The sequence below is a fragment of the Heliangelus exortis genome, chromosome 3, assembly GCF_036169615.1.
Source record: "Heliangelus exortis chromosome 3, bHelExo1.hap1, whole genome shotgun sequence".
In the NCBI taxonomy this organism is placed as follows: domain Eukaryota; kingdom Metazoa; phylum Chordata; class Aves; order Apodiformes; family Trochilidae; genus Heliangelus; species Heliangelus exortis.
The window spans coordinates 73,678,538-73,699,483 of NC_092424.1; the positions used below are offsets into that span (position 1 = coordinate 73,678,538).

At 37.4% G+C, this 20,946-nt stretch overlaps 1 protein-coding gene across 1 annotated transcript in view; it reads left to right on the forward strand.

The window, feature by feature from the left end:
- Positions 1-20,946, forward strand: part of ASCC3 (activating signal cointegrator 1 complex subunit 3) — a 249,995-nt gene that overhangs the window by 52,778 nt on the left and 176,271 nt on the right. Inside the window, exons 9-10 of the mRNA XM_071741267.1 lie at positions 7,159-7,359; positions 7,819-7,959. Coding sequence (XP_071597368.1) covers positions 7,159-7,359; positions 7,819-7,959 — 342 coding nt within the window. The remainder of the gene's footprint in view (positions 1-7,158; positions 7,360-7,818; positions 7,960-20,946) is intronic.

Here is a 20,946-nt window from a genome sequence, read left to right on the forward strand (position 1 = left end):
AGGTGACCCGTCTGGTGGATGAGGGGAAGGCGGTGGATGTGGTCTACCTGGACTTCAGCAAAGCCTTTGACACCGTCTCCCACAGCATTCTCCTGAAAAAGCTGTCTGCCCGCAGCTTGGACAGGAGCACCCGGCTGGAAGGCCGGGCCCAGAGAGTGATGGTGAATGGGGCTGCATCCAGTTGGCGGCCGGTCACCAGTGGTGTCCCCCAGGGATCAGTGTTGGGCCCAGTACTGTTTAATATCTTTATCGATGACTTAGATGAAGGGATTGAGTCCATCATCAGCAAATTTGCAGATGACACTAAGCTGGGAGAAAGTGTGGATCAGCTGGAAGGCAGGAGGGCTCTGCAGAGGGACCTGGACAGACTGGAGAGTTGGGCTGATTCCAACGGGATGAGGTTCAACACGGCCAAGTGCCGGGTCCTGCACTTTGGCCACAACAACCCCATGCAGCGCTACAGGCTGGGCACAGAGTGGTTGGAGAACAGCCAGGCAGAAAGGGACCTGGGAGTCTGGATTGACAGGAAGCTGAACATGAGCCAGCAGTGTGCCCAGGTGGCCAAGAAGGCCAATGGCATCCTGGCCTGTATCAGAAACAGTGTCGCCAGCAGGTCCAAGGAAGTGATTCTGCCCCTGTACTCAGCGCTGGTGAGGCCACACCTCGAATCCTGTGTCCAGTTCTGGGCCCCGCAGTTCAGGAAGGATATCGAGGTCCTGGAACAGGTCCAAAGGAGGGCAACCAGGCTGGTGAAGGGACTCGAGCACAGGCCCTATGAGGAGAGGCTGAGAGAGCTGGGGCTGTTCAGCCTGAAAAAGAGGAGGCTCAGGGGAGACCTCATCACTCTCTACAACTACCTGAAAGGAGGTTGGAGCCAGGTGGGGGTTGGTCTCTTTTCCCAGGCAACTTTCAACAAGACAAGAGGACACAGTCTTAAGTTGTGCCAGGGGAGATTTAGGCTGGATATCAGAAAGAATTTTTTTACGGAGAGGGTGATCAGGCAATGGAATGGACTGCCCGGTGAGGTGGTGGATTCTCCATCCCTAGAGACATTTAAAAAGAGACTGGATGCGGCACTCAGTGCCATGGTCTAGCAACCGCACCGGTGGGTCAAGGGTTGGACTTGATGATCTCTGAGGTCCCTTCCAACCCAGCTAATTCTATGATTCTATGATATGATTCTATGGTACTACACTTTGGATGAGACATAATTTGTGTATACTTGAAGAAATTGTAATGGTGATTTCGGACCAAAACCAATCCTAAACTCTATTAGGTACCCTTAAATAATTTTTTTTTCTTTGTATATGCTGCAAGAATTGTTTCCCTAAGTCAAAAAAAATCTTCCTCGTACAATTTGGTGCTAAGTGGAGCAGATCCAAACATCATGCAGTTTACATGTTTTGAGCCTTTGCTTAAAGGAGCCTTTGTACCTTGAAGGACAACATTTTAGTCTTTGGGGCAGGTAGGAAATTATATACTCAAATAATACTCCTAAGGTAATATAAAAATAATCTTCCTTTTATAATATTTATAGTTATATTTTTCTTGATTTATTATTGTTCTTAAATCTCATGAGCTACTGCCTCCCTTTCCAGTATTTGAAGGGGGCCTACAGGCAATCTGGATTAGGGCTTTTTACACCAGTGTGTAGTGAGAGAACAAGAGGAAATGGTTTCAGAATTGAAGAGGGGAGATTTAGGAAAAAAATCTTTCCTGTGTGGCTCTTGAGATGCTGGAACAGGTTGCACAGGGATGTTGTAACTGGCCCCTTCCTGGAAGTGTTCAAGACCAGGTTGGATGGGCCCTTGAGCAACCTGATCTACTGAAAGGTGTCTCTGCCCATGCAGCAAGGGAGTTGGATCTGGATGATCTTAAGGTTCCTTCCATCCCTAGCCATTCTATGATTCTGTACGTGCATTGGGATGAAACAGAAATTGGGAGGTGGGCAGGGGTGTGGCAGGTGGGCACACTACTAAATGTTCATAATTTAAAGGAATAGAGAGGATGTATTTATTAAAATTTGTATGTGCAGATACTTCTGTATACATATTTGCATGTGTAAATGTGGGTATGCAGGGATACATGTTTTAACCACTGCATCCCATACTAAAGAAAAAGGGAAAGATGACCTAGAGATTATTTACATGCCATGACAAGGGACATGTGGATTTCATTTCCTGAGGTTCATGGATTTACTGTAAAAGAGCATGGATTAGTCAGGCTAGCACCAGTTTAATTCTTTTTAACTGAAAGTACAGCAGAACTGACTGCAGAATGGGACTTGTTGCATCTGAAATAGATAAGATGATTTGATTAGAATATATCTACATGAAAATTAAGCCCATGAGTAGGAAAAATGGTGAAAGCTAAATCCAGTTCATGAGCGCAGTGGATTATCTTTATCGTAAATGGGCACTAATCTTATTATTTTCTTACAATACAAATAAGTATTCATCATTGTAGAACATTTCTTGTATGCAACAGATAGGTCAGATGGCTAACATTTCTTTATTTCAGACCATGAGAAAATTTGCCTAGTATTACAGAAAAACTGGGAAAATAACTGTCAACAAGACAAGGTCTCTTTTAGAATGGGAATTATAGAGAATAACCTGTAGATAAATCAGTATGATACGATAATTCTAAGGAAAATAATACTCAAACATTTTTTCTAGCTGAATTGCTAAGAATTAAATCTGGCTATATTTTTTCCTAGTGTTGCTCTGGATAGCTTGGATAAGACATATTATACCATACCTGTGCAAGGCAACACTCAATTTAGAAGCCGCTACTGAAACACTGGTGTTGTACCTTGAAGTAGACTTTAATACTCTATTGAGCCACCAAGTGAAACTTTGTGGTAGTGAGAGTAATTGCATCTGACAAACTGTTTCTGTCAACTAGAGTTAATGCATGAAGTGATAGGGAAAGCAAAAGATCTCAGATTTTAACAGAACTTGGTAGTTAGTATTAGTAGTTACCCTCCCTTTGTTTTGTGTGAGGGAGAGTGGTGTAGACCATAGATAGCACCTTTCAGAGGTATGCCTTGGGAAAAAGTATCTTCTGTATCATATTTAGTAAACCGTAGGACAGCAAGGTTCATGGCAAATGTGTGATGAAAACTCTTGTCTAAGGTGCTTATGGCCTCTGCTGTTTAGAGCAGACACTGTTCCTACCATGTTGTGAAACCAGCTGGTTGTGTTTCTGAGCTGTATCTTGTCAGCAGACTGAATCTTATGGACTCATTCATTAATGAGTCATTAACGACAACAGTTTTGTCCTTTTTTTAAAGTTGCTGTTTGGGGCACCAACCCACAAATAGCTTTTTAATGAAACGACTCATTTGGAATATTTTAATTAAATGCAATCTCATTTACTCATAAATGTAATAGTTGTAATAGTAAAGTCCTTGGGAAAAAAATGGGAAGCTTACTGAAGAAAAAGTAAAGGTTTTATAAATTCATATCAGAGCTGCCTTTAGGATCATCATCTGGTTTGTGGAAGGAGTTGCTTCTCTGTGCTCTTTCACATTGATTCAGGCATGTATAAAAACAGCATAAAATTATATTTGTGGAGGTACTCAGATTGTATTTTCCTTCAGCTTCTGTTGATTTTTGTAGAATTCTAGGGATAAATCACCTGAGCAACAGAAAGCTAAATAGTGTTGCATCTTGTGGTCCTTCAGTAAAAAAACAGATTCTGCCATCCAGTGGTTACTTGCCTTTAGGCAAATAGGGATTTCACTGGTTGATAGGAAAAAGAATTGGTCTGTAGAAGTCATGACTGCTGTTAATGTCCCAGGGGGAAATAAAAATTGTTTTCAGCTTTCAAACTGCACACTATGTGCAAATGACAGATTTTAAAAAATCAAATATTGTAGTATTTGTCAGACTGTGGACTGCTGTGCATACTGTTGCTTTTCTGTCCAATACCCATTTTTTCTTATTGATTTGTAACAGGAGAACTACTGTTTTGGGATTATGCACTTAGCTGTACTTTACTTTATTTTTGGAATAAAATTAAGTTTTGGGAAGGGTCATCTCTAATATTTTTTTCAACCAAATGGGGAGTTATTTTGAAAAAGTCTTAAGATGTTCTTTTTCTCTGGATTGCTTTTGTAGCTTTTTTAATCCTTCATATGTTCTTGAAGAGTCATCTTTCAAAAAATATTATGTATTGGCAGTGTATTGTGATTGTGAATGTTGTGCATTGATTTGTCACTTGAGTTACTTGGAAATTGATTGCTGTATTGAATGAAGTTGAGATTCTGGTCAGAAAACCTCTATTTAAAGAAAGACCTCTAGTCCTTACCCAGGCTCTTACAGAATTTTGCTTTTTATTAATCTTTACTCCACTCTTAATATTCCTGTTTCAGTTGGCTTATCTTCTTTCAGAAAACAAGTTGAAGTTTTTCCAACTTGTTACACTGCTTTCCCTAGTGTTTCTGGAGCATCTGTTTATTTCTTACTGTTTATCAAGTCAGTCTTAATCCATAGTGTTACTACCTTCTAGTAGGAAAAGAAACATGAAATTAGTTTTATTTACCTAAATATTTATTTTTGCTAACAATTACATGTCCCAGGGCTGTAGTCATGTAGTGTCTTTCAAAGGTGGAGGAAAAAAATGCTTTATACTGCTGACTCCAAGATTAAGAGAAGCTGGAACAGTATATTCCTTGAAGCAGTAGTTATAGGAAGCACTTTGAGACACACTTAATTTCAGGTTATTAACAATCACAGACCCGTAGAAAGAATTGTATGTGTAAAGCTACATGCAGTCAGCCATGTGACTGTGGAAAGCTCCTGTTTTGCTTCACTGAAGATACTTACTTCTGACTTAATTTAGATAACTATGTGTCTGCTTTTGTTTAAAAGCTGCTTTTTAAAAATAATATACGTATTGTGCAGTTCAGGTCTGTAATCACCAGTTGTGTCTCTGAGTTTCTCTCCATAGACCCCACTATCCACAGTGTCTACCAGTGTGAACTTTCTGGTGTTTATGAGAGCTTCTAAAATCAATTAGGTGGAATGGGAGGGGAAAGGGGAAATATAACTACTTGAAAAGACCTGTCAAGAAATCTTGAAGTAGCAGGCAAATTAGAAACCTAAAATGACTGAGCAGGCTGTAAAAATAGCTGATTGAACCCTGATAGCCCCAGTGTAATCAGCAGGTCTCCAGGAAACTCATTAACACTTTATAATAGTCTCATTCATGAAGATTAATTTTGAAGACGATACACCAAGTAAAAATTATGTACAAAATTGATGCAAAAACAAATAAGCATTCCCCCTGCAATCTTGCAGGCAGAATAAAATGTGAAAGAATATTAGAAGTGAAAACTGCCATCCTGGAATTCAACTCCTTAAAATTAAAGAAACTTGATGAAAAGTATTAGAAATACTTGCATTAGATACACTTGTTTTTTTCTTTGTGACAAAGACACTTAACAGTTTAAAATAGATTTGAGATGTGTCAATCCTATAAATACAAATGCAGTCCATTATTCGAATGGAACTTGTTGCATGAGAAATTTTCAACCTGAAAGCTTTGCTAAGACAAAAGTACTTCTAAATAATGGAAAAGAAATCTTTTTCAAAAAGAAATAGTGTGTTAAATGCATAGCATTTTCCTTGACTTATATCAGTGAATGTTGGTTTTTAGTATTTCACCTCCTCTAGAATAAAGCCACAGTTAGCGACTCATAGAGCATGTCACTCTTTTGTGTTTAAGAGTAGAGCATTTTCATGTATTTTGCAGATGTTGTATTAACCTAAAATTGTAATTTGTATCTCAGATTTTGACGTGTGGCTACCAAGAAACCAGTAAAATGATGGATCCAGTGCTGTTGTCACAAAGTTAAAATAGATAATCTGAATAGCCAATAGGGCTCTCATTCCTAAGCTTGCCTTACTTGAGGTAGTAATAAATTGGGTCCACTCAAATAATTTGCTTTGAACTGGAAAGAAAATTATTAGTATTAGTGAGACTCTTACCACAGCAAATGACTGTAAATTAACTAAAGCATTCAGAATAATGAAAAGGGAGATCTTCAGAGGATGCTTTGAGGGACTGTTCTTTACAGTGAATTTTTACTTCAGTGGTTTCTTACAGTTACAGGTGGTAATTGTAAAAAAAAAATAAGATAATTTTCATGATTATTAGTAGAAGCAGTGCAAGCAATTAAGTCTGTTGAAAGGAAATAATTATGTGTTCTGCTATCTCTTTTAAATGTCTGTGAAAAGTAACCAAGAAAAAGCAAGTTTGTTAGGAAATTAACGTGTTTTGTTAATGGTTTCTTCTTGAGTTGCAAAAGTTTTATAATTTTTGAATGCAGAAACTACAGCAGTTCTTTCATGGTGAAAATCTCAATTCAGAGAGATCAAGAAGAACAAAATAAATATTTTTATAATTAATAATTTGTAATGTATGATATTTGAACATGCATTAAACTATAATAACTATAATTGCCTATATTTGCTATATAATTTAATTTTTAAAACATTCTTTAAGTTTTTTCAGGACTATAAATATCAGTTTTATGTTCCTTTTGAGGTTGACAGTTTGTTGTACATATTGTTAGAGAAAGGTCTGAACATTAAAAATTGCAAGATGAAGATTTCCTCAGAAGCAAAGAGAAGGTTGCTACTGAACTTGTGTCTGTGCGTTTGCATAATTAAGCTTTATTGTGCAAAATTAATCACAAATAATTGTTTTAATCACCCGTTTCTTCAACACATTCCTGTGTATTGCTGCCTCTTCCTCCATTACAATAATAATAGCTTGTCATTTAGATTTAAAGTTATGTATTCTTCTGATCTGACCATTATTGTTTTACTGGTGTTTACTTATTGACAGGTCATTATTTTACTGTATATTAGTTTTGGTCACACTCTTGAATAAAAACAAATCCTGAAATAGCATGCAGCTATAAATTTTTGTTAATTTTATTTTCCGTAGCAGTTCAGTATTTGAAGGTGAGGCTGGGATGGTATCCTCAGAATAAAAATTTTGGAATAATAAATATATTTCATCAAGTATTTCAAGTTTTGTTACTATGTGTTCTTTTTTTCAGTTATTAATATATGCAAACACACACACACACACACAAAAATATATGTGAAAAACTCAAAATACGTGTGTTGTTTGTTTTAACAGATTGGACAACTTGCTTTTAAAGGCATGAAAAGACTAAACAGAATCCAATCTATAGTTTTTGAGACTGCTTACAATACAAATGAGAACATGTTAATCTGTGCCCCCACTGGAGCTGGGAAGACTAACATTGCCATGCTGACAGTCCTGCATGAAATTCGCCAGCATGTCCAGCATGGTGTCATCAAAAAGGATGAGTTTAAGGTAAGAGTTTAATGAACCAAGTACCAGCTTTTTAACTTGTAAGGTAAAACCCATTATATCTTATACATGGAATATGAAATCAGGGGTTTATCAAGGGTAATACAATTTTCCAAGTCAAAGATAAGGCAAGTTTTGATTTACTTTATTACCTTTAAAACTATTCTTATTTGTGTTCTAAAAATCTTATTATGCGACTAAAAAGCTATGAAAATGAATTTAGCTTTGATGCAGAACCAATTTTCAAAGTGATGAGGCTGTATAAACAAAATCCATCGTCCTTTCAGCAGCTGCACACTTATCCAACAAAGATAACTACTTTTCATACATCACTATTAAGATTTTTCACTGTAAGTGCCTGGCATCATATTTCACAATAAACAGTGATTTGTAATGGTTGCCATGAAACAAACGACATTGTGGGGTTTGCTCATTTATCAAGCCAGTGTCCTTTTGGTGCAGATTGTGTATGTTGCTCCTATGAAGGCTTTGGCAGCTGAAATGACAAATTACTTCAGCAAACGTCTGGAACCACTAGGACTGACTGCGAAAGAATTGACTGGTGATATGCAGCTCTCAAAAGGTGAAATTCTCCGAACACAGGTATGCTTAATGTTTTAAAATATTTTTCTGCGTGTGTATTCCTGTCTCTTCATAGGTTTGCAGGTCTTTTTGTAAAATGTCTTGTGGAAGCATTGATGAAGCAGCTGAAAAGTTATTGCTGAGACTGCAATTGCATTGGTTATGTTGTGACTTGCAATTCAGTCACTAAAACACTAATACATCCTAAATATCTAAAGCAATAAGCTCATTAAACTCTTTAGTTTCTCCCATTTAATCTTATTTCAGTGACACCCCACTTCCATATAACCCCTGTATAAACTCTTACCTGATTTCCAGGTTGTGAACCTTAGTGGCTGGTGCCCCTAACCTTTCAGGACTATAAACCAAGTGTTGTGTGAACGTGTTTGCAGGAACCTAACATTCATAATTGCAGATTTTGCCTTCTTTGATAATAAACATCTTTGAAAAGTTGAAGATCTGGTAGGCAAATGGTAAGTTCTAGATAAATTTGAAATGTCATGACAATATTGTTGCAAATATGTCAAAATAATACCTTCTTTTTTATTTTAAAACAAAAGTTTAAAAAACTGTAAGTTCCTGTTAATGGCTGATATTACTTTCTTTTTAATGACAGTCGAGGAAAAATATAAGACATCACTAGGTTAAGCTTTTTAACAATAATATAAATGAATAAAATTTACTTTTTTAGCCTCATAAATAATATTACAGAAATGGGGATAGTTTTGTTTTAGCAGATACTTCTTGTCATATTTATCTCAGGAAAATGCCATTTGTGTCAATCAAATACCTTTTTTTCAAAGTACTGAGGTACTTGTACATCTATTCTTACTTGAAGTTCCTTGTAATTACCCTTCCTCCTCCTACCTCGTCCAAGATACAGAATAAGACTTGGTTGCATTATGAATATGAACATTTATAAATATAATTTGTGGTAACTGTTGATTCAGATAAGATACATTTTGCCAACGTCTTAGCTTGGATGTGTTTAAATTTTTATGGCACGACTATAGAAAACTTTTCACGTGACCAGAAAAGATGTCTATATGTATTTAGTAGTAAAGAGGTTCACTGCAATAATCTTGTATGAAGTCCTGGTATTCAGCCTTCTTTATCAGGAGGCATATATGCAGATGTATTGACACATACAGCCACATACTGAGAAACCAGTATCAGTGAGCAACAGCAATATCACTGGTGCTCTATCAGAATTACACTTCAATACTGTCTGCCTAAAATTTGGGTTTACAAAGTAAAGACCTTTCCAATAGGCACTTCTTAATAATTGAAATTTTTTACATAGAACAAATTATAATTTAAAATTATTTCCTTTGCTCACAGTACTTTTCACCTGGGACGCATAGCCAAGTAGGTCAGAGTTTTCTTAGTGAGAGAGCATGTGTAATCAGTGACAAAACTGATATGATGGCTGAAAAACCAGTTCTGAATGTAGCTACTAATTTCAATGAAATGTAGAATGGATGTAGAATGGAAAAGTGCTTTTTTTCTCTTGCTCTCCTAATTTGCAATGTAATTCATAAAACCTTACCTCATTGCTAAAACTCTACTTACATCCAGTAAAGAAGTAATGAAAGGAGGAAAACACAAACATTTCAGGCATTATTAAGAAATGCATATCAAAAATGGATTAAAAAGTTGAAATCTTGTTAGTTTAGTAATGAAAAATTATTAATATATGCAAATTATTAACTTAGAGCATCATAGTTAATTAAATGATTGAAGACTTCTTCATCATGCTCTCCTGCTTTTCTCTAAAATACCACTAGTAGCATAATTCTTCATTCTCTTTTGAAAAGAAGGCTGAAGTAGATTTGTTTATTAAAATCAGAAGGAAATGGTAAGGGCAGAACGCAGGTAAAAATATCTTTTTTTCCTGCAATGAATGAATTTTATTTTTTTTTATCTGATGCTTACTTATCTTCGAATACTGTTTAAGAATTTTGCAGTTCCATATGTATTTCATAGGATGGAAACGTAACTTTTGGGAGAGTGGAGATGGAAAAAAACCAGTTTCCAGTACAGGAAAAATTTGGAAACCATTATGCAACCCAAAATTTAGTTCCTAGATATTCAAAGGAACTGTAATTAAAACATTGAATAATTTCAGTTTTCTTTTTGCATCAATAATAGTGTTGCTTCTTTGCTCTTCAAAATATTGGAAAAGACAAATTAATAAAGCCAAAAAATGTTGGGGCTGTGAAATACTCATTTTTTGTTTTCTTTTGTTTGTTATAGCTAGTCAGTCTTCCCTTTTGATGAATCTGAACTGTAGGAGGTGCAGAGGAGAGGTAACACCAGTCCAAGAGTTACCAATGTAGTTTCTGCTGCTTTTTTGCAGACTCTGGAGCTCAGAGTTGTTTGAGTTTGGCTTATGAAAGTGCACAGAAGATATGTAGCCTTATTATAAAGGAAGGAAAGGGCACTTACTTGTGCTGGATCTTGTTTATTGCTCTTCGAATATATTGTTTCCTTTGAAAAACCATGAGCTTTCTTTCATCAACTATGCACTTAAAAAACCCCATCCAAGCAGGTTCCTTTCATTGCTTTTTATCCTATATTAAATTGATTCTTCCTTCAAAACTTTGTCAACCTCTGTAATGGGTGCATTTCACTAGACAGGAATACTCTGATATGTGTTGCTGCTTTATTTATAGTTTCAGAATTGCTTTGCCAATCATTACCCTGCTTTCTAGCCTTTACTACTTTAATAGATGAAGTGCCTGTGTTTAACAGCAAAGCAGTTTTCCTGTAAGAATTAATGTTACAGCAGGTGGATGCATGCACACAATTTAAATACACCAGGAGAGTGTATACATATAGTCTGTGGATTACCAGGCAGGAGGAGGATCATCAGCTGAAACAGATGCAGGCATTCCAGGCTGGATCACTGTTTCAAAAGATCTCACTTGATTCTTTTAGAAACTGAAGGCCTGATATAAACTTGTGTGACAGTTGTCTTCTGCCTCTTTTATGAGCAGTAACATTTTTACCATTTTCATCCTATAGTGAATCAAATCAGTCACAATGAAAAGACATAAAAATGAGGTCATTGTCAAGTATTAGTTAGCAGTAGTACTTCAGTGACAATCCTGATAATTTTCTCCTTCCTTTCCATCCTTCATGCTTCATTCTTCATCCTTTACCTCTGTATTTAAATGTGTTTATTGTAAGTGATTACACACATCTTTTATGCTTATTTCGGTGAGGAAAAAATGCTTTAGCTGACAAACTGCTAACTGTCTTACTTCACAGGAATCCATCCTTAATGTACAGAGGGGTCTGCCTTTATTACTTTTTCTACAAATATATTTAAAATATGAAAATACTAGCAAAAAGTAATGAGTAATTTAAATTTTCATTATTTTTATGATGGAATAAAATCTTCTAAATGTTTTTAAAAGATACTCTTCAGCAACATCTGTAGGACAGTTTTTCAGAAATAACTTTCTCTGTGGTTTCCATGCTGTCCTTTCATAAAATCACAGAATTATAGAATGGCTTGATTTGGAAAGGACCTTAAAGATCATGTAGTATCATACCCCCTGCACGTGTAGGGACACCTCCCATCACACCGGGTTCCTCAAAGCACCATCCAACCCAGCCTTGAACACTTCTCAGGAGGGAGCATCCACAACTTCCCTGGACAACTTGTGCCAGTGTCTCACCATGCTTACACTAAAGATTTTCTTACTAATGTCTAGCCCAAACCTTCCCTCTTCAAGCTTAAAACCATTACCCTTTGTCCTGTCACTACATGGCCTTCTAAAAAGTCCCTCTCCGGCTTTTCTGTTGGCCTTGTGCAGGTACTAGAAGGCTGCTGTAAGGTCTCCTTGGAGCCTTCTCTTCTCCAGGCTGAACAACTCCATCTCTCTCAGCCTGTCTTCATAGGAGAGATGCTCCAGCCCTCTGACTCTATTTGTCACCCTCCTCTCAACTCTCTCCAAGAGCTCTGTGTCTGTCCTGTGTTGGGGGCTCCAGAGCTGGACGCAGTACTTCAGGGTCCCACTCCGGGGAGCAGAGCAGAGTGGGAGAATCACATTCCTTGCCCTGTTGGCCATGCTGCTTTTGATGCAGCATGGGACACATTTGGCTTTCTGGGCTGCATCTAGAAGTCATCCATGTCTCATGTTCCTCTTTATATATATGGTATCATACATGAGATTATTTTACTTTTGTGTTGTTCCATACTATGAATATTCATTAACAGTACTGTGGTTCCAACATCTACTTCAGAAGCCAAGCTTCTAATTTTACCAGTGCAGAAATTACCTTAAAAATCAAAATAATTGTTTTGATTGCTTTTCAGTCTTACAACCTGCTCCCCACATCTTGTGCAGTGTGAAATCTGCAATTACTACTTATCTAACTGTATAATGTGGGATGTATGTTAAATCTGTAAGACACAGTTTCTTTATATGTTTTTTCTCAAAAGGACTAGGTGTAAACATTTAACAATGCTTATTAATGTTTTAGACAGAACAGATCTAAAGTCCATGGCCGAATAATTTGTACATAACTAAGTGCATCATTGAATCTGGGGACAGAAGAAAATAAACTTGTTACAAAATAAATAGCAGTAGCTATTATGCTGATTCTTGTACATAGTTTCACTTACAATTTTGAAGCATTTTTGTAGTCTAAAAAAAGATGCATTAACTTTTCACCTTCTTTTCCTTATTAAAAAAAAAAATCTAAGGCAGTGTGTTTCCCTGCATCTGATAATTTTTTCTATCAACTCTATTCTAAGCATGTTTGCATACTGACCTACTATTACCTAGTCATGGTCATATACTGATATAATGTTATCTAAAAAACTGATAACTTACACATCACTTAAACCACATCAACTTTACCCACACTGTATTGTTTGCTAAGTTGGTTTTCAGTATCTTAGCCTTAATGTTTCAATAGAAAATACTCAGAAGTAATAAATGGTGTATTTTGTTGGGTAGCATTCAAGGTAGCATGAAGTGTTTTATTAGAATTGGATTATTTGGGTGATTGTCCTTGCTGACTTCCTTCAATGTGTGCCTAAATAGCTATTAAGAAAATGATGTAACATAACTTCTAAATCAACTTGTGGGCCTTCAGATCTTTTATCATTGACCTTGTGTTTGCAAAAAATATAGTAGTGATAGTTATCTTTTGCAAATTTGGAGAATACAACTGGAATTGGAGCAGCATAAACTGGAATTGGAGCAGCATAAACTGGAATTGGAGCAGCATAGCTTTATAATGCAGCCACCAAATCTGAAGGCGCTGACCTGCACTGGGCACATTATATTGTAAGCTGATGAGCAGCCTGATGACTTAACTTTTACAAAGCAGTGTTATCACCTAGGGAGTTTCAGAAATGCTTTCTGGACTTAACATTTCATGACTTTTAAAGGTAGTGGGCATCAAAAAACATCTAAGAGATAATTTCTCTTTGACAATTTATACATACATAACATCAAACAAAATTAGGATCCTTGGCACATATCACAATGAAAAATCATGAAAATTTCTTCTACCTGCATAAACTTTTAAAATAATTTAAAAAAATCATTCAGTTAAAGGATATTTTATTTTTAAGAGAAGTTATTTTACTATTCTATTGCATTTTCAATTACTGTGAACATTTCTCACCTGTAAACTGGTAGCTCAGCAGCGTTGTATGAGATGCTGAAGTATTTTTCAACAGCTGACATCCTAATTCAAATAAGTACATATAAGTGAGATTGATGTTTTAAAGTTGAAATGAATTCCCCACAGTGTTTTTGCTTTATTTTGTGCTTCAGACATGCAGATATAAGCCTAATCTATTTTATTGGTCCTGTGTCTCTTGCTTTGCCTTGAAAGCTGACAGACTGTCATGAGCCTTGCTTGCTATAGATATGTCTTGGTGTTAGTGCCAGAGTGTCAGTGCTTTCTCTGTTGCTAAAATTATCTAGTAGTTGAAAACAAATCTGGTCAAATTTTGAAAAGAGGCTGATTTCCCCAACCTATAAACCTTTATATATCTCTGTTCCTTCCTTTTCATATTCTTGGAGTTAAAGGGATTCAGAGAGAGCAAGAAAAGGAAATTTATTGTCTTTTAAAATAAGTATTATGGGGAAATGAATCAAACTGTTATTGCATGAATAGTCCTGATTCTGCCACTTCTGAACTGTTGAATACTTTTTTGGTTGTTTGTGTGGGGTTTTTTTGTAACTCTCTTGAAACATAGACTTTTTTAAATAGAGGTATTTCCATTTTGGTTATTGCTTTTGTTGATCAAGAAACTGATCACACAGAAAGCAAAGTTATTAACTTAAAATATATTACTAGATTTTCTGTAGTGTTCACATAGTACTAAAGTACTTCAAGATCCACAAAAAGAGACTTACAGATTTACTGAACTGCTGTGACTGTTAACATGGGCATTCACAGCATTCACAGAAACTGACATTATTGAGACTTTTAGGTTTCTGCAGGCCTCCGAATATCTCTGCCTTTTTGGCATCATGGATTTGATAAAAAATTAATTGCATGTTTGATTAAAGAAGTGGTTGTTGAAAGTAAACAGGACATTTCTTAGTCTGCTTTCAACCTAAAGCATTTCTCATTTAGAAGCACTTTCTTCTTAACACAGGTAGGAAGTAAGAAGCCTGGAGTAGCATTCACTCATTTTTTTCTTCAAATACTTTCTTCCTCATAAACTTTTGTAATTTAACAACTTCAATAAATTCCAAGATGTTCAAATAAATCAAATTCAAAGCTGAAATTTGTTTGCTGTAGTGTCCTGGACCAGTGAATTATACAGAGGCATGTGGTGAAAGATTAGACTTTTTATCCATTCAGCTCAGTATAAAAAAAAAAAAAAAAGGAAGGAGGTGGTGAAGAAAGCCTTGCTAGCCTGACATGCATTGTCATATTGAAAATGGGCAGCTAGCTGTCATATTTGTTCTCTCCTCTGTAGCCTGTATAAACTAAAATAATGTTTTCAGAGTTGATTCTTAATGTTGCTCACAGTTTATGTAAAACCTATCTTAACATTTTGCTAAGAAACCATTTTTCAAAGCTCTAGATTTGAGAAGTGATACCACTTCCATTTGCCAAGTGCTGAACATGTTGAGCAGCTGAAAAATCTGAATGATTTCCAGGATCTCAATTAAAGGGAAAAAAAAACCCAAAAAAACCCAACAAAAAACCCAGTAACTAAACAGAGTGGGTTTTTTATTACTTTATATACATTTTGTGCTCAATTTTGGGGTGTCAGTGCCCAGACTCTGGCAGCAGTGAGGTGCAGGTGCCAGACACAGCCGATTCCAGTGAGTATCAACGGACCCTTCCAGAGGACACAGTTCAGCCCAGAAGCCAGGTTGCTGGCACTTCTTTAAAAGCAAATTTAAGAAAGGGCAAAACCACTGTGCAACAGTTGATAGAGAGATAGGGGTGAGGGAAAAAGTCTGAGAAACAACCCCACAGACAGCCAGGTTAGAGCAGAAGGGAGGGGAGGAAGTGCTCCAGGAGATGGAGCAGAGATTCCCTTGCAGTGCATGGAGGAGGCCATAGAATCATAGAATTGGCTGGGTTGGAAGGGACCTCAGAGATCATCAAGTCCAACCCTTGATCCACTACCGCTGCAGTTACCAGACCATGGCACTGAGTGCCACATCCAGTCTCTTTTTAAAGATCTCCAGGGATGGAGAATCCACCACTTCCCTGGGCAGCCCATTCCAATGTCTGATCACCCTCTCAGAAATTCTTTCTAATGTCCAACCTAAACCTCCGCCAGCACAACTTGAGACCGTGCCCTCTTGTCTTGCTGAGGGTTGCCTGGGAAAAGAGACCAACCCCCACCTCCTTTCAGGTAGTTGTAGAGAGTGATGAGGTCTCCTCTGAGCCTCCTCTTCTCCAGGCTGAACAGCCCCAGCTCCCTCAGCCTCTCCTCTTAGGATCTGTGCTCGAGTCCCTTCACCAGCCTGGTTGCCCTCCTTTGGACCTGCTCCAGGACCTCGATATTCTTCCTAAACTGAGGGGCCCAGAACTGGACACAGGACTCAAGCTGTGGCCTCACCAGTGCTGAGTACAGGGGCAGAATCACTTCCTTGGACCTGCTGGCGACACTGTTTCTGATACAGGCCAGGATGCCATTGGCCTTCTTGGCCACCTGGGCACACTGCTGGCTCATGTTCAGCTTCCTGTCAATCCAGACTCCCAGGTCCCTTTCTGCCTGGCTGCTCTCCAACCACTCTGTGCCCAGCCTGGAGCTCCCCATGGGGTTGTTGTGGCCAAAGTGCAGGACCTGGCCATAGTGGAGCTGATACCCACACTGCAGCCCTGGGAGGATCCCAGACCTTAGTGGGTGGATGGTGCCCTACAGGAAACTGGCCCATGGAGAATCCATGCAGGAGCAAGGTTCTGGCAGGAACTGCAATCCATAGAAGGGACCCATGTTGGAGCAATTTGTGAAGCACTGTGTCTTGTGGGAGGGAGAGAAAGGCTTATGGACTGACAGCATCCCCCATTCCTCAGGAGACAGAGGAGTTGGGAAGAAAGCAGTGAAGTTGAACCTAAGAGAAAGGCGGGCTAGGAGAAAGGGTTTTTTTTACTTTGTTTCCTCACTATTATTCTACTTAATTTTCTTTGAAAATTTACTGTAAATTAAAATTAATTTCCCCCAAGTGAAGGCTGTTTTCCCTGTTACAGTAATGAATAATGACCTTCCAATCTATATCTTGACCCTTGATCTTTCCTATGTTCTTTTCTCCCCCTGTCCAGTTGAGGGGAAGTGAAAGAGTGGCTGGGGATGGATATCTGGCAGCCACTAAAGCAAATCCATCACAGCTAGCTTTAGTTTTCAATTTACAATAAAGTTACTGCTTTAATTGAAATTTTATTTGTAATATTCTAAATCCAAGAGAAATGTAGCTTATTTCAAATTTTATTAGAGGTTTGTTTTTCTTTTTAACTTTAGCTCTCTGTTTATACTGGAAATAAGAGTAGTTTAGAACAAAGGGGAATTCTTATGGAAGAGCGTGAGTAACACAGCAGTACTGATAAGTGTTTTGAAAACACCAGTGTTGCAAATGAAAAGAGAATTTGTCTAAGCTGCATTTGCATTGGCAAATACACTTATCTGATTACTGAAAAGAATGCTTTTCTTGAGAGGAAATAGCCTGAAGGACTGAATGTATTTTGACATCTGGAAGATTAGCTGATTAATTGTTCTTGTGAAGGCAAGGCAGGAGTGAGAAGTGAAGCAGAGACCACAAAAGCATCAGAGCTGAATAGGGCAAGTAGCTCTGAGAACAGCAAATGGCATCAGGACCTTTGAGTAATATGGATGATCACTCTGATAGTTTCTGTCAGCTGATAGACTCTGATATTAAGTCATGAAGGCTTTATTCCCTATTGGAATCCGATACTAATAAAATGGAATAATGCCTTTTTCTTAAGTTCTTATCTGCAATATAAAACTAATCAAGTCTGAAACTACTTGAAACAAAAGGGGGCTATAAACTTGAGGTGCCTTCTGTTTCATCTACAGCTTTTTTTTTTTCCTGATACACTATTTCTCATTTCCTGCACTGCAACAACGTATAGAGGTGCTTATAGGTAAAAACAAATAAGTAACTTGATTCCTACTGATTTTTTCTTCCTATGGAAATGGAAATGCATGCATTTTGTTACTTTTTAGTGCATTATGTTCTATGCTATTGATGTATGTGTGCTTCCCATTTCATGCATAAAAAGCATGTTAGCTTAACATGCCTATACAGTGATTTAGCTTATGCATATGTTAAATACATGAGATAGCGATTCTTTACAATTGTTTCTTGTTTAGGTATTTATTTTAAATAAGGCTGTCAGATTGTACTTCATTTTAACAGAGATCAAATTATGTGGAACACTTCCTTTTTTTAGGCTGACATTGTCAATTTTTATACCATTCATATTACCATTGCATTTTGTGAAAACTACATGAAATGCTGAGTCTGGAAATTTATGTAAATAGCAATCTAAAGTGCCTTTGAAGGAAGATAATGCTCTTTTATTTTCCCATCTCTTGAAGCTTCATCACTGTCTAGTCTCTCTTACCTTCTCCAGTATCTTTTGTCCATCCGTGTCAGCTCTCACTCTGGTGTTAGTCTTTTGTAACTGGTCTTCATCTCCAATTATATGCCATTGGTTTTGCAGCAGTTGAAAACATCTATATTATTGCTAACTTCACTTGTCTATTTCCTTCCAGAAGCAGAGTGGTTCTTTGCTCTAGAAACTTTAGTGCTTTAGATGCAATGAAAACTAGAACTCTTTCTTGTGATGAGGAGATTTACTGTCGTGAAGTGGCCATTAGAAGTGATCCAGAGATTATAAAGCTCACAGAGAGAGAAAAGTCATCCTCTTTTCCACTTGTTAATTTCAAAAGAAGAATCAAGCCTGGTTAATATTCCTTCTTCTGGTATGCCTAGAATGAAAAGTAGTGCTTAATTCTATGCAGATGCAAAACTTCAGAACAGAATATCTTCTTTTGGTCAACATTTGGACTGGGAGATATAATTTATCAAGAGGACATCAAAATCTAATGCAAGAAATAAGAGAATGGAAGGTCTCTCTGAGAAAACTTCCAGAATATTTATCTTGCTATAATAAAATTTCCTTTCTTCTGAATTTCCAGAGAGATGCGCTGCCTAAAATGAGAGTCTTTATTTTAAAAGAGGTAAAAGAGTTACCTTTCAGCTGAGAGAAATATACTAAAATGTTTAGAACTGAAGTCCTTGCCAAAGTGTATGGCTGAGTCAAGAAAGATCGAAATTGAAATACAGTAGGATTTCTGTATGCCAAAATAATCTCCATTTCATGCTGTCATCTCCATATGGATTTCCTTTCTTTCAGAAGTCTTTGTGGGCTGAAAAATAAAATCTTGCTCCCTGTTTCATTGCCTGTGCTATCTCCAGGGCAAATTGTGTTAAAAAACACTATTTGGGTGAGAAAGTGAGGCTTGATGGGACTCCACAGGCTGTTAGATATCTCTTACATATCTCTTACATATCTCTTACATATCTCTTACATATCTCTTACATATCTCTTACATATCTCTTACATATCTCTTACATATCTCTTACATATCTCTTACATATCTCTTACATATTCCTACGACAATTGCATTGCTTTCTCAGGGCACTGTTACCTACTTGTGTCTTCAGCACTGTACTTCCTTTTTCTTTTCCTTTGTCTTCCTTTTTTTTTTTATTTATTTTTTATGGTCCTTCCATACCATAGTGGGCTTGTTGGAAGTCCTACTGATTTACTGCTCTTATATTAATATATGGGTCTGTGACAGCCAAGACTTTGCTGTGGGGTGGGGCTTTGTGGAAGTACATATATATCATCAAACAGTAGCAGTGTGAATAAAAAATAGTAGTCCTTTGTAAGAAACTGGAGCTGCTGCCTGTGACCCAAATTAATTTCTAGAGTTATGACAGAATCCATCTCGATTTTTCTGAAATCAGACTTCACAAATTAGTTACTACTCTAAGAAATTTATTTACATTTTATTTGAAAAAAAATATTTTTCAAAGAAACAGATATACTTCTTTATTATACTGCATGCCTACTTGCTTGCAGTTATTGCATAATCTGTAGAATTTTAGTACTGCCCTTGAGAAACCTACTTAGTGTTTAATAATAAAATGCCACATACCCTGATAAAACATGCAATTGACTGGCATTCTTTGGTATGACTCACTTGGCTAAAATCTCTATTTGGATTGGGTTGGAAGATGAGAGTTAATTTTTGTTTTAGCAGTAAAATGTAGTTGAAATGATGCCACCTAAAATTACAGTAATTTTGAACAACAGGAAAAATTATTCTATGTGTTCCGTAGTTAAAAGTACATAAGGTGGGTTTTTTTGTAATTGCATTCATGGTTGCGTGTTCTCCTTTTATTTGAAATAATTATATTTATGCCTGACTTCCCTCCATTTCCTACAAATTTTCTAAACTATTTTGAACTAAGTGGTTTTTCTTCCTCTTTTTTATGAACTCTTTGGTACTGTACTTAGTCACTTCATAGAACCATAGAATCACAGAATGGTTTGGCTTGGAAGGGATGTTAAAGATCATCTAATTCCAACCCCCTTGCATGGGCAGGGACACCTCCCACTACATCAGGTTGCTTGAGGTCCCATCCATCCTGGCCTTGAACACTTCCAGGGAAGGGGCAACCACAACTTCCTCAGGCAGCCTGTGCCAGTGTCTCACCACCCTCACAGAAAAGAACTTTTTCCTAATGTCTAGCCTAAATCTCTCTTCTTAAGTTTGAAATCACTGCCCCTTGTCCTCTTGCTATACACCTGTGCAAAAACCCCTACCCCAGCTTTCTTGTAGGCCCCTTCAGGTACTGGAAAGTCACTATAAGGTCACCTTGGAACCTCCTCTTCTCTGGGCTGAATAACCCCAACTCCCTCAGCCTGTCTTCACAGGGGAGGTGCTCCAGCCCTCTGATCATTTTTGTTGCTCTCCTCTGGATGGGTTCAAGGACCTTTATGTCCTTCTTATGTTGGGGACTCCAGAACTGGACACAGGATTCCAGGTGGGGTCTCTCAAGAGCCCCTCCCTTGACAAACAGCCTGTGCTTCTTTTGATGCAGCCCAGGGCATGGTTGGCTGGGCTGCACGTGCCCATGGACAGCTCATGTTAAAGCTTCTAATCCACCACTACCCCCAGGGACTTCTCCTTGGGGCTGTCCTCAATCCTTTCTCCTCCCAACCTGTATTCATGCATGGGATTGCCTCAACCCATTTCACTTATATTAAAATATACCTATATTCAGTTTGGATGAAGAGCCTTTGCTATATGTATATACTTTTTTTTTTCTTTCTTTCCCTTTCACTGTGGACATTTCATTTGCTTTAAGCTTTATCAGAATAAATTCAGCTTTAATATAACTTACATGAAGCACTTGCATTAATCACTGTCTCTGCAGAGGCTTGATATTACAGTGGAACTTTAGAAGTACT